Source organism: Microtus ochrogaster, chromosome 18 (genome assembly GCF_000317375.1).
Source record: "Microtus ochrogaster isolate Prairie Vole_2 chromosome 18, MicOch1.0, whole genome shotgun sequence".
NCBI lineage: Eukaryota > Metazoa > Chordata > Mammalia > Rodentia > Cricetidae > Microtus > Microtus ochrogaster.
In genome coordinates, this window is record NC_022020.1 from 40,118,572 (window position 1) to 40,143,239 (window position 24,668).

At 43.9% G+C, this 24,668-nt stretch overlaps 1 protein-coding gene across 2 annotated transcripts in view; it reads left to right on the forward strand.

The window, feature by feature from the left end:
* Snx24 (sorting nexin 24) overlaps positions 1-24,668 on the forward strand; it is a 152,765-nt gene that overhangs the window by 98,353 nt on the left and 29,744 nt on the right. For both annotated transcript variants that reach the window (XM_026783394.1, XM_026783395.1), the window contains exon 3: positions 3,621-3,725. In XM_026783394.1, the coding sequence (XP_026639195.1) occupies positions 3,621-3,725 (105 nt within the window). The remainder of the gene's footprint in view (positions 1-3,620; positions 3,726-24,668) is intronic.

The window sequence follows — 24,668 nt, forward strand, 5'->3', positions numbered from 1 at the left end:
CCATCAGCACACACAGTGAAGGCCATCAGCACACACAGTGAAGGCCATCAGCACACACAATGAAGACCATCAGCACACATGGTGAAGACCATCAGCACACACAGTGAAGACCATCAGCACATACACATAATGAAGACCATCAGCACATACGGTGAAGACCATCAGCACACACGGTGAAGACCATCAGCACATACACACAGTGAAGACCATCAGCACACACGGTGAAGACCATCAGCACACACAGTGAAGACCATCAGCACACACACACAGTGAAGACCATCAGCACACACAGTGAAGACCATCATCTCTTGCCTCACTTTCTTCAGTCACTTTGAACTGGCCTGTTAGCTCCACCTCTCTCCCCCATGCTGTCTTTCTTGTTCAATGAACCCAGCATGTTCCCTCCAAAGTAAAGGTTAGGTCATGGCATGAATTGTTGATTCATCAGTTTACCTCTCATTTAAAATAATATCCAAATTCTGGCCATGCCCCACAGGGCCCTGAAGTGTATAGTGTTACCACCTGTGAGAGTCCTCTCCTTGCTGGCTTTGAGCACCAAAGGCCTGGCTCTCCCTTTCTGTTGATGTCTCTGCCGTAATAATGTTCCTTGGGTCGCTCATCTGGCTTCCTTCAAACAGAATTCAGTTCATGCCTCAGACACTGCCACCTCACACAGGCCTTCTCCCTGCCACCCCATCCCACCCCCGATTTTAATGCTATCACTTTCATCCACTTAATTAACTTGTTTTCTGTTGGTGTGCGGTGCTGGCTAGTTTCAATGTCAACTGGACAGAATCTAGGGTCGTCTGTGAGGAAGGAATCTTAATTGAGTAAATACCTTCATGTATTGTTAAGTCTGTAGGGCTTTTTTTTTTTTTGATTGATTGATGTGGAAGGGTCCATCTTACTGTGGGCAGTACTGTCCTTGGCAGGTGGTTCTAGATGGGGTGAGAGAGTAGGGTGAGAAATCCATGGGAAGCAAGCCAATAAGCAGCAGTCTTTCATGGCCTGCACCGGTTCCTGCCTCCGGGTTCCTGACCTGACTTCCCTGGATGATGAAATAAAGCCTTCCCTTCTCTAGGCACTTTTGGTCAAGGTGTTTGTTTATTATTGTCAGAGCCAAATGATTGAGAAGTGATAAAATTCTTTCCTCTAACTGGAAGGAGAATAATATGCTTGAACAAATCATAAGTCCTCTAGTGTCCCCATGCTGTCTTCTTTTTGGAACCAGACTTCTCTGGGTGTTACGATTTACAGCATGAGTGACCCTGGAAGGTCCCACTGGAGGTGGGAGACTGTCTGGTAAGGGACAGACAGATACACCATATAGAGAGAGCTTGGGTACGGAGAGTTTATTTAATGGGTATTGGGAGAGTGTACGAGTAGGGAGGTATGGAGAGAAGAGAGAGAAAGAGAGATAGAGTGACAGAGAGAGGGGGGAATAGGAGAGAGAAGAAGGGAAGGGGGAGACAGAAAGCTGTCTCTTCAGAAGAACAGTGGGGAGAGAGAGAGAGAGAGAGGGAGAGAGAGAGAGAGAGAGAGAGAGAGAGAGAGAAGCTTGCTTGGCAGGAATGGGGACAGTGGGAGTGGGCAGAACTTGTGTCTCAAAGGGACAAGGTACTGACAGGGAAGGTCAGCAAAACTATAACACTGGGAATCCCCAATGAGCTCAGGCTCCAGCAGGCTTCTAGCTCTCCAGGCAGCTGTGCCCAGAAGACTGTGTACTTCTGTTCCTACAAGTTCCATTGATAAGAAAGTATAGACTGGGGCTTACAATCACTTGTATCTGTATAGAGGGAGGAGGCAAACATGGGCTCAGCCATTAAAGGGCTACTGTTGGAAATGCTCCTTTCTCATAGTGTCCAATAAGGTTCAGCCTAGAGTGGTCACCTGTGAAAATTTTCTTAAATGCGGAAAGAAGTTTTATTGTGTTTTTGGCTACACAAGTTTAATCGTGCGTTTGGCTATACAGGTTCCGTCGTGCGTTTTCTCATGGATGAGAAAATGTTCTTTCTCTGCGTGTTTTGCGAAGGGGCCATGTTAGGAAGTCTTCAAGATTTCAGTTAGGATGGCGGGCTTATCTATTTGTAGAGGTTACTTCTGCACCATTCTATAAGTTTAGTAGCATAAAGCTGCACGGGTCTATTCTCTCGTGCAAAGTCCAAAATCAACTTAACCAGGCTAAAACTGAGTTGGCCAACAGAACTGCAACCCTTTTAGAGGTCCCGGGTAGTAGGTCCATTGAAGCTTTTAGAAGCCCTGAATAGATACATCCAAGCTTCTAAAGGTCCTGTGCATTTTTAGCTTCTGGAGGCTGTTGAAACCATTATTAAAAGATAGTCACCTATTTAAGAATTTTTTTTTTTACTTTTATATTTTTAGATCCTGGTGATTAAACCCAATGGACTGTACATGCTAAACAAGTGCCGAGCTACATTTCCGCCATGACACAGAATCTTTATTTGTAGACCAGGGTACCCTCCGCATTGTGATCCTCCTGCCTTAGCTTCCTTAGTGCTGGTAGTATAGGTGTGCACCACCTCCCTTGTACTTCGTAACCTCTGCCCTCTTGTAAGGGCCTCATGGTTGCACTGAACCTGCCCAGATAATCCAGGACATTTACTCTGTTATTAAATCAATAATTTACCAAACTGGAAAAAATTCTGCTTTCCTGTATGTGGAAAAACTCCAGGTTTAGGGCTTAGCCCTTCTTGGAGATAAATGATATTTTACAGACCAGAGCACCTTTGACTTAACTTTGAATAGCTTTTTTGAAAACTATGTTTTTATTTGATTTTATTTGTTTGGGTGTTTTGCTTGCATGGATGTCTGTGTACCCTTCTGTGACTGATACTTGGTGAATTCAGAGGGAGGTGTCTAGACCCCTGGAATTTGGGTTACAGATGGTTGTGAGCCACTATGTGGGTGCAGGGAATCAAACACTGGTCCCCCGGAAGAGCAGCCAGTGGTCTTAACAACTGAGCCATCTCTCCAACCCAGAACATATATTTTTAATGTCGTTACCAAAAAGGACTCCCTGGATATTCTAACTCAAAACTGCCCTTCACTGTGCACGAGGAGAGCTTGTAGTTCTCTTCTGGATTGTTGGAAGGATTAGCCTTTGTCCATATTTTCAAATTCACTTCATTTCAGAAATTTCTAGAACCTCTCCTGAGTGTTGTGCTCCAGTTAATGTGATATTTCTGGGGACAGTGATAAGAAATGTCCATACTTTGTTCTGTTTTCTAATGTGAAAATCACATGTGGAAGAACTTTCTCTTTAGTTAGAGAATAAGATTAAAAGCTTGTGGTAATATTGCTATGAAATAAATTGGTATTTGAAACTATATGTCTTACTTTGCTTTCCTTTTAGTTCAAGTACTAGACTTTCAATGTTTCAGAAAAAAAAACTCATTTAAATCTGAAATACTCACCATAACGATTATCAGACATAAAACCCATTTGTTCTGAAGCCTAAACAATCAGGCTGCCTAAGGAAGAAATGCTTGAAAAACTTCTCTGCATATTTTAGTGAAGGTTTATTTTGCTTAGTTGGTTTTTCTTTCTCTCAAATTATTTTATTATAATTAACAGACATCTTTTCTCTTCTGTCTTGGAAGCTTAAGAAATGTATAAAGACTCCAGAAATCCCTTCTAAACACGTCAGGAACTGGGTCCCCAAAGTCCTGGAACAACGGCGGCAAGGCCTGGAGACATATTTGCAGGTAAGAGATGTTCCGTGTAACAGAGCCTACATCATCGTCTCACTAATGTAAGAATGTGACACCAAATACTGACCAGCAGCCGGAGATTCCGAGATGCAGGCTGTTTTCAGTTACAAATGTGGCTATTGTTTGGTTCATTAGCTTTTATTGGATTCTGTTTAAAGTTGCTTATGCATTGGGTAAGTTCAGATTTAGTGTCCTGGGAAGAATGCTATTGAAATGATCTGTGCATCTTTAAATTCAGCTCTACAGATTACTTTGTGTTTTAGATGCAATGATTCTGCTTTCTCAGCCCTTGGTTTTAGATGTTCAGGTACTAGTTGGAGTCCTGAGAGAAAATAAATCTTCAGTGGGACAGGCTAAGATATGTGTAAAACCCCACCAAAACTGTATAGAAATTGCCCCTGAGAATCAGAATATATGTTTAGCCGGGCGGTGGTGGCGCATGCCTTTAATCCCAGCACTTGGGAGGCAGAGGCAGGCAGATCTCTGTGAGTTCGAGACCAGCCTGGTCTACAAAAGCTAGTTCCAGGACAGGCTCCAAAACCACAGAGAAACCCTGTCTCGAAAAACCAAAAAAAAAAAAAAAAACCCCAGAATATATGTCTAGAGCAGTGGTTCTCAACCTATGGGGCACGACCCCTTGGGGGTTGAATGACCCTTGCACAGAGGTCTTGTAAGACCGTCAGAAAATACAGATATTTACGTTATGATTCATAATAGTAGCAAATACAGTTAAAAAGTAGTAACGAAAATAATCTTATGGTTGGGCTGTATTAAAGTGTCGCAGCATTAGGAAGGTTGAGAACCACTGGTCTAGATGGAATGCAAGAGGAAGTTCTCTACTTTCTCCTTGAAGGACAAGAAGAACTGGGTGAGATAGATGAAAGCCTCCTACACAAGTGACAGAGAAGGCAAAGGAGAGAATAAGACGCTGTGTGTTATGGTAAAAATAAAACACTGCGGTATCCTGAGTGGCCCATGGGTCACATGCGTCAGCAGGTCCCAGGCAGGGAGCTGTGCAGCAGGTGAGAAACAGAGACACACCATGCAGAGATAGTGGGTATTTATTTAGTGGGTGATGGAAGGGAAAGGGAAGGGGAGAAGGGGAAGAGCAGAGAGAGGCAGAGAGAGACACAGAGAGAGAGAGAGAGAGAGAGAGAGAGAGAGAGAGAGAACCAGAGAGAGGGGGGAGGGGAGAATGTAGGGGAGAAGGGAAAAAGACAGAAGCTGCCTCTTTTGGAGAGAGATGGAAAGGAAAGAACTCAGGCTGGAAGCAGAAGAAGGAAGATCTGCCTGCCTTAGCGGACTGGGGAGGGAGTGGGTGGAGCTTGTCTGTTAAAGGGACAGGACAGACCATTACACTGTCCACTTACCTGAATGTTACCAAAGCCTCTGAAGTCTCAGGTGACTATTCCATGGTGTCCCCATTAGATGGGCAGCACAGGTACCAAATTAGACCCAAATAGTCAGACATGTACTACATTTAGTCCCATGTGAGAAGTGATATGTGGAGGTGAGCATAGTTTGGTGAGGAAAGGAATCCTGCCTCAAAAAAGAAGGATGCAAATATGTTGGACATATCTATAATCAATCCCAAAGCACTTTGGGATGCAGATGTGTTGAGGTAGACCTATAATCCCAGCACTTTGGGCTGCAAATGTGTTGAGAAATACCTATAATCCCAGCACTTTGGGCTGCAAATGTATTGAGGGAAACCTATAATCCCAACACTTTGGAGGCTTGGGCAAGAGAACCAGAAATTTAAGGTCAGCCTGACCCCATCTCAAAAAACAACGCAAGACAGAAGAGTCAGGCTTCTTATAAGAGTTAAGAAGACTGATCCTTCTAAGAGTATCATATTAGAGAAATGGGCAGCATAGCCGTGTTCTTTCTGCATTGTCCTTGTAGCCCCTTCAAGCTTTATTAACTCCAAGGTGGACCTTGCATAGGAGAGAAGCTGGGAGCTGTCAAGCTTGTGTGCTGTCCCCATACAGAGCTCTGATGGATGGCTGGGTCTGAGTCACTGGTGGCTGATGCCCAGGGATAAAGGGAAGAACATCTCGGTGGAGAGGAAGACGCCAGGTGTCAGTTCCCAACCTTCTCTTGTGTTGTCATCTTTACCCTGTCCAAGGAGGACACACAGGGCAGAAGAGATGGGGACTGAGGAGGAGGATGCTTATGAGTTTTTCTCTTGGGCTTTGTGGCTTGGAGGAAGGATTCTCCACTGTGTCTCTGGGAGTGAGAGTCTAAATTTAGGCAAGTGGAATCACAAATCGCAGGAGTGTGTGTGGCCTTCTCTGAGATTCTTTGGTAGAGTGATCAGGATTCCATAGCTTCGGGCAACAATTGAGAGCAAATGGCAAACCAAAAACCAAGCGAACGCGACCTAAGAAATTGTCTGCAAAGGGTAGAAGGCATGTTCTCTGTAATTAGACAGGATAGGTAAACAAAGCACTTTCATTTGCAGGGCCAGATTTTCCACAGATATTGTATATCTTCAGGCTTTAGCTCTGAAGAGAGCTTTAGCCCCCTTCCACCTCCCCCTCATTGCATTTGACACATGACTTCCATTACTCCTCAGTGTAAACATTTTAAGTTGTTTGTGCTCCATATGTAAATATGTGGAGAAAATCATCTGGCATAGGAGGGAGCTTACAATGGCACCCAAATTGAGCTTAGAATTTTCTATTCTCAGAAATGGGCCTTGAAAGATGTGGTTGAGGGCTGAGCGTGCTTGCTTCCTGCTGTGTGTTTCAAATTCACGTTGGTGTCGCTCAGTGACTTTTGAAAACCCAGAGGACTTCATTGCGAGCCTTTTCTTCTCCCTTGGCCAGTGGGCGCTAGGCGGAGGTTGTTGTAAGGTCCAGAAGCGAAGGGCAAAACCCTGGCTGTGGACAACTCTTGCTTTTTAGGTCTCGATGAGGTAGACAGCATTGTCATTTCTTCCACTGCCCACCTAACTCCAAGGACAATCCCATTCACCCTCAGGACCAGGCTCAACCCCAGGGAGTAGCTGCCACTAGCCTGTCTTGTTAGACACCTGCAAGTCAGCTCAGCCTGCCCTGTAGAGTATGACACTGACCTGGCCCAAGTCATGCTCCCAAGGCCACAGAGGCCTAGACTCCCCATGCCAGCTCATTTGCTGCCTGTCAGAGACAGTCTGTTTCTTGACAAGGTCAGGGCAAATGACCCTTCTTTTCTGGAGGGCAGCTGGTCACCTGTGACTGCTTCCCAACACCTTACCTGTGGTGGCCCATACTGCTGTTTTCCTTAGACAGGGGAGACTGCGATCGGAGAGCTTCCAAAGCCTGTGTCACCTTCCCAAGTACGTTTGTTAAAGGGCTCGGGGTAGAATTTTATTTTCCCATTGCCCAGTATGGGCTCTTCTCGTTATACACTGGTGATTTTTCTAAGTTAGGAAAAAATTTTCACCCTTGTTAGTTTTATATTTCATGTAATAGTAGGTTCAAGGAAAGACTTTATAGTGATCAATATTGCGGTTGATCAGAATGATTCTTCCCTGATTGGTTGATTGAATAGTTGATTGGTGAGTAAATGTTGGGTTTTTTTTCCAATTGTGTGTGTGTGTGTGTGTGTGTGTGTGTGTGTGTGCAGGCATGCACACTCACTCACTTGTCTGTATGTGTACCACATGTGTGCAGGAGCCCACAGAGACCAGAAGACAGTACTGGTCCCCTGAAACTGGAGTTGCAGGTGGTTGTGAGTGGTCATGTGGGTGTTGAATACCAATCCCAGGTCCTCTGTAAGCTCAGTAAGTGCTTTAACCACTGAGGCATCTCAATAGCACCATGATTTTTAAGGTTTTTAACTTAAATATTCAAAATCCTAGCAAATAATGCTTCCATTTTCTGTGTTGTCATCTGTCTCAGTGGGGAGTTGTTTGTTTGTTGTTTATTGTTTGAAACAGCCTGGCTGGCCCATGCCAGCGTTGAACTCCTGGACGCAAACCAGTTCTTTGCCTCAGCCGGAGAACAGCTTATGGGACTTTCTCAGAGTGAGGAAGGAACTTTAAAGAAGAAAGATAAAGTCACCCATTTTCAAAATTAAGTTTGTTCTAAGATGTTAATCAAAAGAAGCAAAACCTTTCTTTATGTCTTTTCTGTTCTTTGGTCACTAATACTTTGAAAGCGAGAGTCAAAGAAAGACTGCACTTGGGTTTGGTTTAGCTGCTCTTTTGTTCAGAAGCGAATGGCGTACTAATCTGCAAACTATAATTTAGGACTAGCATCAGTATCAATGAAATAATGTAGCGTATTTAAAACTACAGAGACATCGAATAGCTACCTGGCACGTTTGTAACGGGAGGTGTCTTTAAAACATTTTACAGTGTGTTTGAAAAAGCCAGCTTGTGTTGGGCATGAAAGCCTGTGTCTGTTGTTGCATCTAAGCAAGAAGCTGACACAGGAGCATCTTCAACATCAGCCTGGGGAACATAGCAAGAACCAGGAGAGAAGGGGAGAGAAGAGGGGCAAAACGAGAGAGGGGGAGGATAGAAGCCACTCTGCCTTCAGATAGGAATGTCACATCTTCACGGGGAGGCGGGGGAGTGAAGTAAGCATATCAAATAAAAGTGTCACGAAAGGCTGGCATGGTGGCCATAATCACGGCACTCTGGCTGGGGAACGTAGGTTTGGGTGGCTGCTGACGTTTCAGCGTTATATGGGAAGCCACAGGGTTCATTCCTCAGATCCTGGTGTTCTAACAATTCCCCCCCCCTTCCCTGATCCTTTCCTAATCTTACGCTTGTTTTCTAGACATGTACTGTTTTCAGTAGAATTAAGTTGGAAGAATAAGAAAAGATATATTCCCAACTTCTTGGAACTGGAATCTGTTGATTTTTTAAAAATTATTATTATTATTATTAATTTATTTTAGTGTATGGGTGCTTTGCCTGCATGTATGTCTATACATCACTTTTGTGCCTGGTGCCTTCAGAGGCCAGTAGAGGGCATTAGATCCCCTGGGACTGTAGTTACATACAGATAGTTGTGAGCTACCCAGCGTGTGCTGAGAATTGAACCTGGGTCCTCTGGAAAAGAGAGGTCAGTGCTCTTAAGCACTGAGCCATTTCTCCAGCCGTATTTATTTTTGCGTTATGTGTGTGGGTGAGAGCACATGCTTGCCACAGCCCACATGTAGAAGTGAAAGAGGGCCTTGGGCATCGGTCCTTGCTTCCAGTCCTGTTTGAGGCAGGCTTCTCTTGACTGCTGCGCAGAAGACTTGCGGCTGGCTGCTCAGCAGAACTTCCCTGGGATCCTGCTGTTTCTGCCTCCATACTGTAGAAGTGCTGGGTTGCCGAGATGCACCACTGCCCAGCTTTTGCACGGGCTCCAGAGATCCACGTCAGGTGTCCTGCTTGCTGACAGCGTTTACTCACTGAGCATTCTTCCCAGCTGTGGTTTTGTTTGTTTGTTTGTTTGTTTGTTTTTTAAGAAAATGGCCCCCTGGTATGGGAAGTCCTTCTGTCTATGTTTTGCTTTTATTGGTTAATGAATAAAGCTGTTTCTATCAATGAGCTAGCAAAATAGGGCAAGTAGGGAGTTTCAAGCAGATAGAGGAGGAGAGAGTTGGTGGAGTGAGCCCCATGTAGCAGCCTGCAGGAGACAGACACTTCTGCTGGAGCCCACAGGAACCTTGCCTGTAAGCCACAGCCACATGGCAATACACAAATTAATAGAAATGGATTAATTTAAGATGTAAGAGTTTGCCAGAAATATGCTTAAGCTATTGGCTGAACAGTATTGCAAATAATATAATTTCTGAATCAATTTGGTCTGGGCAGCCAGGAGCAAACTAACAGCTTCCTCCAACAGCCCCCAAAGGGAGTGGCACTATGAAGAGGTATGGCCTTTTTGGAGGAAGCGTGTCACTGTGGAGGTGGGCTTTGAGGTTTCATGAGATAGTTTACTTCCTGTTGTTGCCTTTGGATCAGCACCATGTTTGTCTGCATACCCGCCATTCTCCCAGCTGCTGTGTTCTCTGTCATTGATGATAATGGACTAAACCTCTGAAACTGTAAGCTGCCATCTCCATTAAATGTTTTCCTCTTTAGGAAAACATTGCTGTGGTCATGGTGTCTCTTCACAGCAATAGAAACACTCACACCAGCCCTTTCTGGGTTTTTATTGTTTCTTTAGGTTTTTCCTACATGCTTCAAAATTGCTCATGAAATATAAAATTTACTACCCTAGACAATTTTACGACTTTTATTTAATTAATTTTACATGTTTTAAAGTGTGTGTGTGTTTGAGTGTACTTACATATACATATGGAAATTCAGAAGATGACTGTGAGAATGGTTCTCTCTTTCCACCATATGGGTCCTGGGGTGGGATTCTGGTTTTCAGGTGTGGCAACACATGCCTTTACTACAATTTTGAGTTGATAAAAATCATAAAATGATAGTGTGGATACACTGGTTTAAACAGAGAATTTTGTTTCATTTCTGAGATGGTCTCATTGGGTAGTCTTGGCTGGAATACACTACGTAGACCAGGCTGGTCTCAAATTCACTCTGGATTGCTGGAGTGTGTGCATATGCAGACATGTACAAACATGTACAAATATGCGCTGGCCACTTCCTCCACACAAGACTGCTTCTGTGGATTCACTTCCCATAAACCACTCACAAACTTAACATTTGGCTCTTGATTGACCAGAAATACCTATCTTATGGCCAGGTGACATTTTAGGTATATAGTTTCACCTTTTCCTGGTTTTTTTTTTTTTTTAAGTAGTGCTAGCAATGAAAGTTCTTCTAGGGACCTTTTCTCTGAGTCTTGTATTATATCCTAAGTTCTATGTGTTTAAAACATTCTGAGAATGGCAGAGTAAGCCCAAGAGAGCTGAGAATAACCAATTAGATCTAACTGAACTGTGATTGGTTCTATGATGAGCTACTTCCCTGGCAGGGGCTCCTATAATTGTCTTGGCAAAATGGTGAACATCTCTGTACCTAAGTTGCAAGGATTTTGAGTATTCAAGGTTTCAAAGGCTGGGAAGAGGTTCCATTTTAAGGCTTAGAATCATGATTATTTTGAAGTTAGTGTTAACTTTTTCATGGAGTTTTCTCATTATCATCAATCTGAGAACCATAGCTACCCACCGTAGTTAAAAACAACATTTCTATATGTGCATCTTGCTCTTGATCATCTAACGATGGCCGAGGATTTGTTGAATTTTTTTTCTTTTTCACTTCATGCCTGACAAGGTAAAGGCACTGGTAAGCTGAGTGGAGTCTGCTTATGGTAGGGGAGCCCTGGGCCAGCACTGTCACTACCCAAACCTTCACAGCTCCCTGTCTTAGAATGTTCGCTTTCATTCATAGACCAAGCAGTGACTTATAATAGATCCAGTTCTTACCAAGGATTTCATTTAAACTGAAAATGAAGTAGAGAATAAGATCCCATCAGCAGTGAGAAGGCGGTTGCCACCCAAGCATAGGGACCTAAGTTTGAATCCCAGAACCCACATAAAAGTCGACAGAGAAAACTGACTCCACAAGGTTTCACAGAGTTTGCCCTCACTTCCTTATACAGACTGTGGCATATAAGCCCTCCGCTAGCCCCACATCACACTACAAAAAAAAAAAAAAAAACATGTTTAAACCTCATATGTTACAGGAAAGGGTATTGTTGGTAGAAGAGGAAGCTATAGATGAACTTCATAAAACCACCTTAGAAGCCTGTGAAGTAGCAGTACCTATGACGATCCTGCTTTTAACACCAGATGAACCGCTCTTTGTTCTGGTTAGCATGGTGAACACTGTGTTAAATAATATTAATGGCTGGGATTGTCAGTACTTAACAGTGCCTTCCTTGTACAAGTGATTTTATTGATCGATACCGACTCAATGAAACCGGGCAGATTATTTTTACTGATTTTATCGAAACCTTGACCAAGTTTGTTAGTGCACCACCTATCTTTAAATAGATCCAGATGATGATGTAGATTAAGAAAAGCAAACCACCATCCATCTCTTTTTGATCTGTTAATAACTTAAATCCATCATTGCTAGCGAGTGTTTTCAGATTCCGGTGTGTATTCATGTTTCTGTTGTGTCTGGGAAGACTCTTGTAACCTTGTTTCCGTGGGTGGCTTTTCAGAGAGCTGTGCACTAACCACTGATCCAGAATTTATCAGATAAGCATGGTGGCGTAATTGGAGGGATGGCGGGCAAACTGGGGAAAGGAAACCGTCCTGCAGAATTGCGTTTTAATTTCATCGAGGTAGGAGATCGCCAGGCAGACCTGTGGATTCTTAAATTTTATGGTGGTTCTGTTAGGCTAGAGCTAGACAATATGATGTCTAGGCCCATCTTCTTTCAGCTGTATTGGTTCTCATATTTGAAATGCTTGCATTTTATGAGCCACAGGGAACTGTGGTGCTTAATTTCATACACTGATTTCCATTCATTTCAAAATGATACACATGCATTTAAGATCATTTTTTGGTTTGTAGCAGTGGTTAAATTTTGTAAAGCTAACCATGTGTATTATTTTTAAAGAGACAAATTATATACAACCTTCCAATTAGACCTTTATTCATTGCATGATTGCATGCATGCACGTATGAACTGCTTAGTACTGAACCCAGGTTCACACATACCAGGCACTGAACTACACCTTTAGCTCTGAAGAAGAATTTCAAAATCTTTGGATGATGCATTCTTGCCCGCCTTGGCTACACAAGCCTGGTGCAGCCTAGCCTACAGAACTGTGGATAAAGAACCTTCAGAGGTTGAGACCAGTGGAGGGGAAATTTGAAAAGCTTTGAGAGTCTCAATGCTTATGATCTCTTGGAGGGATTTATGTGGTCGTAGAGGATGGAGGCTGAAATAAAGTCCAGTGAGTTGCAGCCTGGAGTACCTGGGGACTCGAAACTTAAAGCTTGGGAGGTTTTGAGCCTATGAATTATCTTGTGTTAGCCATCAGTCTGCTAAATGTGTACTGAGTTTTTTTGTTTGTTTGTTTGTTTTCTCGAGAGAAGGTTTTTCTGTAGCTTTGGTGCCTGTCTTGGAACTAGCTCTTGTAGACCAGGCTGGCTTTGAACTCACAGAGATCGGCCTGCCTCTGCCTCCTGAGTGCTGGGATTAAAGGCCACCACCGCCCGGCTTGTGTACTGAGTTTTAAAAGACTTTCTCAGTAGTAACACATTGAGGTTCCACATCCTAACCAGAGCCCTGTACTGGAAGGGTGAATATTTGAGGTTCAGTTCTCTGGACTGTTTCTGCTCATGGGAATGCTCTGGCTGTGTGGTGTTGCTACATAGAGGGCTGGTGGGGTCACTTTCCACAGTGGCATGCAGAAAGCCCACTCCAAGCCCCTTCTCAGCACAGGTAGTTAGTGATGTCACTACACGTACCTGAGGAGAAGGAAGGAGTGTGCGTGGGCTTTCTTTATATACAAGTGTCTGTTAGGAAGCAGATGGCTTTTCTAGAGAAGCCCTGGTGAACATTGTCTCTCTGTGAGTGTTGGATCTTTACAGTGCTTTTGGGTTGTGATCTCTCGTTGCTGCGGTTGACCATTCAGTGAAGATTTTAGGAAACTGGATATCACCAGAGAGCTTCCGTGGGTTAGCATTTTGTCAAGTTGGTGAGATGGAATCATGGTGGTTTTTTTTTTAAGATTTTTAATTTTTACCTTTAATTGTGTGTTTATATATGTGTATCTGCCTGTAGGTTTAGGCATATGTGTGTGCCTGAGGCCAGAAGAGGGTGTTGGGGACTGTCTTGGTTCGTATTGCTGTTTGATTTAGTTTTAGTTTTTTTGTCAGTTTGACACAAGCCATGATCATCTGGGAAGAGGAACCTCAACTGAGAAAATGCTTCCATCAGACTGGCCTATGAGCAAGTCGGGGGGGGGGGGCGTTTTCTTGACGGATGATTGATGTAGAAGGAACCAGCCCACTGTGGGTGGTGGTGCCATCACTGGGCCTCTGGTCCTAGCAGTTGTAAGAGAACGAACTGAGTAAGCCGTGTAAGCAATGCTCCTCCATGGCTTCTGCTTCAGTTCCTGCCTTCAGGTCCTTTCCCTGACTTCCTTCAATGCTGGGTTCCAGCTGCACGCTGAAGTCAGCTTTCCCTCCCTGGGTTGCTTTGTAGTGATGGTTTTTCACATAGAGAAAAACCCTCACCGAGCCAGGAACTGGAGTTACAGGCAGTCATGAGCTGTCCAGCTTGGGTGTTGTGAATAAACTTGGGCCTTGTACAAGAACAGGACTGTTGTTGACCACGGAGCCGCCTCCTCAGCCCTGGTACCGTGTGTTCTAAAGAATGAGGTCTTGTGGTGAGGTTGTTTTTAGCTTGATGATTACAGCTCAAGCAAAGAACCCAACTTACTCCATCCTTCACAGACACAAATTTTTACACACGAATACATTTTAATAACACATATTTTGTTGTTTTTCTGACTATGTAGATTTTAAATATATGTTCATATTTGAAAGCTACAAAAACAAAAAACACAAATAACTTTCTGTAGCTATTTTTCTTAGTCCAGTGTTTCTGCACCAGGAGCAGTGTTTGCCTTTATAGGAATGTATAGCAATACTTTTGATTTTCAGAGCTGGGAATGGGGTGGTACCCGTGTCTAACAGGGAGAAAGGTGTACCCTATGGTGCACAGCAGAGCCCCACAAAAACAGATATTTGGTCCAAAATGTCTTTAGCAGCAAGATGACGAAACCATGACTCAGAACTTCAAAACTGGACTAGATTTTGTCATTTTATGCTACCCTGCAGCTTGCTATCCAGGCCAGGCTGGCTTTAGATGGCAGTGGTTTTCCTGCCCCCGTCTACCAAGATTATAGAATGCCATAACCATATCTGGCTTGTTACTCATATTTTCAAATGCTTATAATGTCATCTTTTGTGATTTCTAAACTCCTCTATCAATTAAAAATGTCAAGCATTTATTTACCCCATAGCAAATTTATTTTTTAAAGTCTTAACTCTTTGATTATGAAAATTTAAATATCTAAAAAGCATAAAATTAATATAAATTTCTAAGTTGCTGTCGTCCACCTTCAACATTTTTCAACTCAGAAGAGAGCCTATCTTTTCTCATACTTCCCACCCATAATATTTAAAAAAAAAAAAACCTCCCCAATGTATTTTAAGCTATACATATTTCAGTGTGGATCCATAATACGCAAAGATTCTTTGTAAAACAATTTTAATAACCACTGCATAGCATTCTGTCCTGTAGCTGTAGTGGACAGAGCCTGTTGTTTGGGAGTTGTTTCCAGTTTACCCTTAACAGTTTCTTGTTTTGTTGGTTTCTTCCTCCTCCCCCCCCCACCCCCCTGCCTGTTTTCTTACACTTCTCACAGGGAACGCAGCCCTTGTTCTACAGGTGAGCTAGAATGCTTGCAAACTAAGCAAGCAAGAATGAACACAAGACCCTTAATTTCATTAAGCGCTGGGTAACTGGTAAAGATTAATGTACATATCTCTTGCTAATTCTTTCCAATTACTTAGTTCATATAAATTCCCAAGCCTGGTTAATTATGCTGAAGCCGGGTCGTAATTCTGCACCGCCTTCTGACAACAGGGAATTTTCCTGGTGTAACCTTGTCCTCCCGCACGGGCTCTCGGCAGATTAGGCCCTCAGCCCAGAGCCCATTCATTTTCTCCTCAGGCCTAATTGCTGCCGACTGGCTGCCACAGGTACCTGGATAGCCTGCGTTCAAAGAGGCAGGGGCTTCTGAGAACAAATAAGGAAAGATTAATTGTTTGTTTTGCTCCCTCCCAAGAGAAATGTGGGTGCTTAATCAAGAAAAATAATTTCTTCTGTTGATTTGGCTTATTTGGGGGGAAAGGATAATTGTGTAAAGGTGGACCCGAGGCGTGTCTTGGAGAAGAGGTATTGCCCCTTCTCTACATAGGAGACACCGATGGGGGGGGAATGGATGTGGGACACTGACAGAATGGATAGGGATGGCTCGCATCCCTCATAGTAAGTAATCTGGCTGCTGGGCTCTTATTTGTACCGATAGTCCTCGCTAGTATTGTCATTTGTTTTGTCCGGATCTTCGGAAATCTAATCAAGGAGACAATAGCGTTGAAAAAAAAATCAACAACACTTTTCCAAATTGTTCTTAATTGCCGGAGAACAAAGTGAGCTAAATGCTGTGATGTTTCCAATTAAAGAAGCTGTTTCTACCAAGCACTATTAAATCCATCTTTCCCAATCTGATAAATAAGCTATCCAAGAGCAGCGCGGACTAATTGAGTGCAGTTAGTCCTTGATTTCTCATAACAGCGAGCATGCGCCTGCATTGTTAATGGATCTGGCACCGTTTGGCATGGTAACTGTGTCACTTGTACCTCTGGCTGCTCGAGGAAGAAACTCCAATGAGTTACTCTTTAATAATAGTATCCTGTTGCTTATGCTTTTCAGTGTCCAAACCATTTTCTTTGCACAACTCTACTTATTTGAGAGGGATGTTTGCTAATGCATTGAATCAAAGTGGAAATCTGAGCTTTGGGTAGGAGCAAAAGATTCAATTAAGGGTGGTATGCCTTGCCATTGTGACTGGAAGGCATAGACAGGTAGACACGGGGTTGGGCAGAGCAGGAAGGAGTTCTAACACCTGTGCAAGGGCAGTGGGAAGCGACTGTAGACTGTGAGTCACTCAGCCCAGCTTAGCCACTCAACTCTACTTCTGTATTGTGAGAGTTGCCGTAGAGGCTGGTAAACAAAGCAGAGGGTCCGTGCAGCCATAACACTGTATTAATAAAGGCAGCGGCAGGCTTGATTTGGCCCAGTCTAGTCAGCTCCTGAGCTGGAGGCTGGCCACCGAAGTTGTGGAGGCAGCACTGTGTGTGTCCAGAGCTGCAGGGGCTGGGATGAAGAATGTAGCCATTCCAGAGGGACATGTCTATTTGGGGCTCTAGGCCTCTACTCTCCTTGTAAGCTACATTGTTACTTAAGTCTCCAACCACAGGTCTCCATGGCAGAGTTGTTGCTGACGCTGACGACTCATTGTGCGAGCCTACGCACACCCTGTAGCTCCTTAAATATCTTACTAAAACGTCTTACTAAGTACTTAGCTGTTTTTCCTCAGACCTGGGTGGCGTCTGCCATGCCTGCCTTAACCATGTTTTCTCCAAAGCCCTGAATATCCATCCCTGTGGCTGCAGGATTAATACCTAATCTTAATTATTTAGCCATGAAAATTAAAGTAGAAAATGTTTTTTTCAGGACCCATCTGAACAACTCAATTAAAACCGACATTCACTTGAAACCTTGTTTTGGACCTAGACAAGGCAGGATATTTAAATAGAGAGAAGGTTGATGAAATCTCCCATCTGTTCATTTGCTCATTCATTCGTTCTCAAATCAGCTTCTCTTAAGATGCTCCTAGGCCTGCCTCTGCCGTGTATCTCACATTAACTTTCTTCCTCACCACCAGCCTGGCTATACTATGTCCCAATTGGCCTAACTGCTAGCCATTTAGTTTAAAATATTTATTTTATCTCTTACATGCATGACTGTGTTTGCCTGTGTGTATGTGTGTGCACCACATGTGTACCAGGTGCCCAGAGAAGTCAGAAGACAGCATTCTCACCCTCAGAACTGGAGGTAGATACAGGAGGAACCACCATGTGGACACTGGGGTCCAGGCTCCTTCTGAACGTGGAGACCCTGGCAGTTGAAAACCACTGTGAGAAATCCCATAGGGAGAGCAGACCCGATGGCCCACACTGCGGCCATTCTAGGCAGAGCACTGCAGCCTGTTTTGGGGTGCAGGAGGCTGGGAAGTAAAGCGTAATGATACCAGTTTTTACTGACATGAAAGGGGTGTCCACATAATCCTTGCCTGAAGGCATGTGACACCCCAACAGTCTTTGCAGGAAAAACTGGGTTGAATAAAAAGCACACAGTTACAGCACCCTGGGAAGCTACCCCTATGGGTACTGATGCTGCTCAGCCTTCTCTGGAATCCGAAGCCCCTTCACCTGACCCAGCAGAGGAAGGCAAGAGGACAGGGTGTGACTTCTGAAATGTGAGCGTCGCCACAGCTTCACATCTTGAACAGGATGCTTTAGGAAGTTGCTTTTGTTGTGGAGTCCTGTTGCCATAACAACGTGTGGAGCCCTCTGTCTGTCTCCCTGAAACCAAGAAGCGGGACTTTGGGCCTACTCAGAAATCTTTCATAGGAAGAATTTCAATTGGTCTTTTACCAAAAATTTATTAGAAGCAGCATTTTCCAGTTGTTCTTTAATTGGGTGACATCACGAAAGTAGAGTGTTTCCTGGCTGGATCTCAGCAGAAAGTCTTTGCATTGTTGGTGAATGGAACGGGAAGAAAAAGAAAACAAAGCCAAACAAACAAACAAACAACCCCCCCCAAAAAAAACAAACAAACAAACAACCCCCCCCAAAAAAAACAAGCAAAAAAATGACAATTTAGTAAGAGCAGCTGTGGGCCTACTTATCTTGATGGAGTAATGTTTTCATAATGGCAGCTGTTAAAACCAAGTCTGTATGAATTATTTTAAATTTTTGGTCACTCTTGACTGCAGTGAGCAGTCGCTTTGTTCCAACATGATAGAGCATGGCAGGCACAGGGCTCAGAGGCTAAAACATCAAGATTTTCTCATTTCCCAACAAGAATGAAAGAGACCTTTAAATTACTAATAAATCCCATAAAGTGGAGCCTGGATTAAATTGTATCTTCATGTTAAAAAGCTTTTGTTTTCAGACAAGGTGTTACTATGTAGCAAGCAAGGACTTTACAAACCTCCTTCCCCACCTTTAGGGAGTCAGGATTGCAGATGTGAGCTGCCAGACCCAGCTGAAAATGTTTTATGTGATACATAATTGACACAGTAATGCCTTTAGGTCAGCTCTAAGTGAATAACCATGTATCTACTGGTTTTTATATTTACATTTGGGGAGCACTGGTTGAGGGGTGCTCAGTCCTGGATGAAATGCCCTGTTCCGGCCATTCCCATAGATCTTAAGTCAATAAAATAGTGTAGTGGTGTGATTTTAACAAAACCAGATAGTCAGGGTTGGAGAGATGGCTCAGCCATTAAGAGCACTTGGCGCTGTTGCAGGGGACCTAGGTTCGGTTCCCAACACCCAGATGGCAGTTCACAGCATTTGTAACTAGTTCCAAGTAACCCTACACCCTCTTCTGGCCTCTTTGGGCACTGCAAGCACACAGCACCCAGGTACATACATGCAGGCAAAACCACTCATTCCCATAAAGTAAAAATAATTAGAATCTTTTAAAAATAATAAAACAATGGATAGCCTTTCTATACTGTTTGCAATGTGCTCAAGTACTCTGTCATTATTTTAGGTAATTATTTTACCAGGTAGCTCTGCCTGGTTTGGAACTTGCTCTGTAGGTAGACCAGGTTGGCCCTGAATCCGAGATCCTCCTGCCTCTGCTCTGCCTCCTAAGTACTAGAACTAAAAGCATGTGCCACCATACCCAGCCTCTATTTTTGCATTCAATCTTTATTTTTTTTTCCTATGCTGGGAATTAAACATAGATCGTACATCTTAATTTTCAGAGTGCTTACAGGCTGGGTGTGAAGGCGCAGGTCTGCAGTCCCAGTACTTTGGAGACAGTGGCAGGAGGATTTAGAGTTCCTAACTACATGGAGAGCCCATCTCAGAAAATAAATGCAGAATTTGACAAAGCTCTTTCTGTGCATAAGAGAGGTGGGTGTTTATGTGCCGAATGGGGCGTTCATTTCACACCCTGGCCCCAAATTCGCTCGAACTGCTTCCGTGAGTTAAGGTTGCCAGAGAAGCTGTTACATCTGAAGCACTCCTTGGGTCTGTCTGGCCTCTTTCCCTTTTCCTGTCCCCCACAACAGAATTGCATATTGGTTTGTTTGCTTGTTAGATCCTGTGACACTGAGGCAGTCCCTTTGTCCCCTGCCCTTGCAGTGACTATAGAGTGACTGTCATCCTTGCTGTTCCTAGAGAGCCTTTCTGAGAAAAAGTCCACGGATCAACCAGCTTTCTTGTTTCATCCCTCCTATGCCTGCGCAGAGGGTGAGGTGGTTGTGTCAGAGTGGCGTGATGTGGTGTTGGCGAACCGCAGCTCAGCTTCCTCTGGTGTTAGAACTACTCATTAGATGCTAACCCTGGGCTCTTCAGCCCTCACCGAGGTAATCTCTGTACTCCACACTGGTGGTCAGATTCAGCTTCCTCCCGTCTCGGCTGCTGCTTCCCGGCCTTGCTTAGCTCAGATGCTCCTGTTCTCTGTCTTGTCACCTCCTTGCTGAAAAGCTCCACGGGCTTCTCTTGTGCTATTTTGGAAAAATATGGGCCTTTTATGAGACCATTATTTTCATGTAGAACAACCCTTCGCCTGTGTCCCAGCCGTCAGCCCAGGTGCGTTCGTTTGTTGTCCCTGATGAACGCCTCGTTCTTTCTTCCAGGATCTTCCGGGTAGTTTCCTCCTGGACTCGGGCCCCTCTGGTTCATACTCAAAAAGTCTGAATGACTAACCTTCTTCCATTTCATACCTGGGAATGTCATCTACCTGCCAGAACACTTGAATGACTCCTTGTCAAGTACCAATTTGAGATATTCTTAGGTTACATGTTCCGATTTTTATTTTGTGTGTATGAGTGTTTTGTCTGCATGTATCTATGTGGTCCACTTATGTGCCTATGCCTGCAGAGGTCAGAAGAGGACATCGAATCCCCTGCAGTTCTAGTTACAGATGCTTGTTAGCCATCATGTGGGGGCTGGGAGCCTTACTTTGGTCTCAGCGAGAGCATCAAGTGCTCTTAACTGCTGAACCAACTCTCCAGTCCCTGACACATGATTTTTTAAATTCTCTGTAGCCAAAAGAAATCAAAATTGCTACAGATTCAAATCAGTCATCAAACATTTGAAAATCTATTCACAATAAATATGACAGAATTTCCAAGATAAAAAGAGCTTTTATAATTGCATGTAGAAAATTGGGGAAAAATTATCTATTCAGAAAATAATTATAAATACAGCCAGTGAGATGATGCTTGCTGCCAACTGAGTTTGATCCCCACAATCCACATTCACATGGAAGAAGACAACTGACCTCACAGAATTATTTTCTGACCCCCCCCCACACATATTGTGGCACATGTGCCCCACAGATAGTCTGCATACACACAACAACAATTGTTTTTAATTTTTAAAAATTATTAAAAAATTAAAAATTATAAATGTTCAATAAATCAGGAAAAAAGATAATTTTATAATTGATCAGAATGTGGCCAGCCAAAATGACAGACACATTGGCTTTTACAACTACAAGGGTTGAAAGAAAGCATCTGTGCCTGTTTTGGTAAGCATGTGGTGAAACAAGCTTTCCCATGAGCCTCCAAGGGGGGTGCAAACTGCGAGAATCTTTTTGGGAAGCAATTTGGCCATTCCCTCTATGACTCGATCATACAATTACTCTTACATGATTTGGTTTTATGGTATATAAGGCATTTTCATTATAATATATTATAAAAAATTGTTCATCAAGAAGGGGATTGGTTGAGAATCTCTATCCAATGGAAACATTAATAAAATACTCCATAGCAATCCACAAGATTACGTAAATAATGTGTTCTGAGAGAAAAAGCTGACCAGCCCCTGTGGACTGATTCAGAAAGAAATGCGGAGGTTCTCCAGGGACAAGCTCACAGCAACAATGCTTTGTCCTGTGATTGGTGGCATTTACACTTGAGAGCTCTGTGAAGAGGAGCATTCAGAATGATCATGAAAAGTCAGTCAGAGCCATAGAAAATAGACTTTTAAAAACCTTTTAATAGAGTTTTTTAAAGTATAAGCTGTATATTATTTTATTTTCAAAACCACAGTTTCTTGCTGCATTTTTTTCTTCTGGGTGAGACAAGTTGCTTGAGGTTAGCCATCCCGTATTGTCGCAGCCGCTCGGGACGGAAGTCACTCCTCCAGATTGGCGCTGTTCGCTTTTCCTTGGCACACAAGGATGCTGAGCATCCTCTGGTCAGGTCCTCTTCACCAGTAATTGCATTGTTCCACGTCTTTATCAAGGACTCCTTTGCCAATAGGTTTGGGGAGGGACAAGTGTCAGGGAAGAGAAGGCACAGTGAAGTCCCGGTGATTGAGCAAAGATTACACTGCTCAGGTCACTCCCCAGAAACTTGTCAGTTTGCTGCCCAAAGAAATGCCTAGGGGGGCACAAGACACAGAGCCCGGTGACCCCGGGAGGAAAAAATCAATTGCAATTCATATTTCACACGTCTGTAACTGCTCTGGAAAGCGGGGCTGCAGCTTGTGTGCAGGCCTCTCCCCTCCCTCCAGTCTCTCTGTGCATCCTCCTCCTGCCTGTGCCTCATGGGCTCTGCTGTGCAGTGAGGCGGATTTGGGGCTTTTTCCCTTGCCCACATCACCATTCATACCCAGTGCCCCACACTAGACGTGATCCGCACACTGAACTGTCGGCGGGCATGGACCATAGTTGCTTAGAGATTCTTGGAGGTTTGGGGCCAGTGTACTGGTGTTTGGCTCTGAAGTGAGGTGGCTGTGTACAGGGACCTGTCCTTCACTGAGACTGTTAATTAGTAGGTTCTCAACATCCAATGTGGATTTTTTTTTTCACCAGTGGCTGTGGTTTCAAAGGCATCTCTGGCGTGATAAGTGCCCCTTAACGCTGCAAGTTTTGAGAACCAGCTAGTCTCCCTTCCGTAGACTTCTCGCTCCAGCCCCCCTTCCTCTCTGCCCCCACCTACACACTCTCGAGCGAAGCTGCGCTGAGATCCGTAGCCCTGCTGTGGACTGAGATGTCATAGGGATGGAGAAAATGCTGCTTACTTTATGGATTACTGTTAGGTCAACAAAACTTTGGCAGCATTGATTAACTTGACAGTGAGTACAGCAGTACATTTATCACTTATGGCTGTGCTGTAGAAAATCTAATAAGAGGCAAACAATTCCCTTTAGAGCTGTAACAGGTTCACTGTGGCCAACAGTGCGTGCACTGGAAATTTCTGCCTTTAAATTACACCCCGGCTGCCGGTTGGGTCATTGCCTCGAAAGCTCCTGCCCTCCTGCCGGCACGCGGCTGCTGTTAATTTCATCTCAAGTGTTTGATTGAAATAAGTATTTCAATCGTTATCTATGCGCGATGTTTTTAGACTGTGAGGGGATGACTTAGACACAGCTCTGTAGTGGTGAGTTTAAAATAACGTCCAGACAGAGGAGCCTCTTGTTTGGGGTGTTGTGGAGCTGGGAAGCTACAAGGACAGTGCTTTTAGACTTGACTTGATCCTTCATGGTGCACACTTCATAAAAAGAAGGATTCGTTAGCTGTATTTGGTATGAAATGGCGTACACGTGTATATCACTAGGAATCTGGTGGATCCTTTGTGATTTTTTCTTTTCTTTCAAGAGTATCCTGTTAGGAGTTTTAATGCTTTTGTTCTATCCACTAAGCAGCCTTATTCATTTTCCCATTGACCACACAGATCTTCGGGAGCATCCTTTGGTATATATGCGCATGGGAAACAGGGCCACGTGCGTTTATTGAATCGCAGATTGCAGCAAGGTTAGAAAAATGTGGTGGATTCAGAAGATTCATGTCACGTATACAAAGGCCAAGTTCTTCAGGTGTGCTGTAACGCTTATCTGGAAAGTGTTTGTTAGCAGAAAACCACACATGCTGAAGGGGCGGGCAGCTTCTCCACATGGCAAGGGCCCTCTCTGCCAGACCTCCTTCAAGGAAGATCCCTAATTTATTCTCTTTCTTTTATTTTGTTCTTGTGCTGATTGAAGATTCCCAGTTCAGCAGGAGAGCTCCAGTCCAGGGGAAGAAGCTTTCTAAGCTTGGTGGCTTTGCCTGTAAGTGCTCTTGAATCGGGAGCTTTTCCACAGTAGCGTCTCAGAGATGACACCGTTTTCTCTGTACGGAGAAGGGTATTCTGCCAGAATCAATTGTCAAGGGGGCTCATATAACAAGGCAGCTTGTGGTATGTATGACTAGCGGAAACAGCGTGAACAGGAAATTCCCAGAGCAGTTTGTTTTTGGAAGAAAAACTGAGTTCACCTGAAACATGAATACATTGAAAACCAAGACTTAATAAGGCAGCACTTAGAGCCAGAAGGATGACTGGTCCAAAGCCCATGTCCGTGGTCTGTCCAGTGTTTGTCTTTGAGATTCTGAACAGCGTCATGAACTAAAGTTGCTTTTTCTTGAGATTGGGAACTGGCCTGAATCAGTAACATTCAAGCCTGTTGACGTTAGTGTTTTGATTTAATTCAGTACAAATGTGTTCTGTTGAATCTGCAGGATAAATTCAATGCCTTTCCCTTCTGAGCCAGGCTTTTCTGAAAGGACTCCATCTACCTCGCTGGGTTCTGCAGGTTACAATGGGGGTGCCCCCACCCCTTGCCCCAGTGAGCAGAGGCCGGGTATTGATTAACTATCACACTGGCATCAGAACTACTCTTAGGATTCAATTTTTTTGTTGTTTTGCATATTTTATTGATCAACGTGGTAAATGAGCATCAAGCGTGCAAGAAGACGATGAATTGTTTACTTGCATAAAATAACCTTTCAATAAGGGAAGATGCATGGCTCACACTTCGGTTCTGTTCTGCGGCCCGAAGCAGATGGCATTCAGCTGCTATTGATTTACTTCCATAGTTAAGGAGCAGCCTGCAGCCCGGCATGCCCACTGCATTGTAAAGAGGGGTGTAGGCTTGGGGACCAGGATGGAAGCCAAGAAGGACTGACTAGTCTGTCCCTAAATCCTAAGGAAAAAAAAAATCTGATTTGGGACTCAGGCATAGCTACTTAGCCGTAAATGTGAATTAACGCAGTCACATGTCACGAGCCACTTCACGCACCGCCACTTAGGAGGGGGAGAGCACTTGTGGTCGTCACCTAGGCAGATGCGCCCAGGAAATAACGAACAGAGTAATGATCTC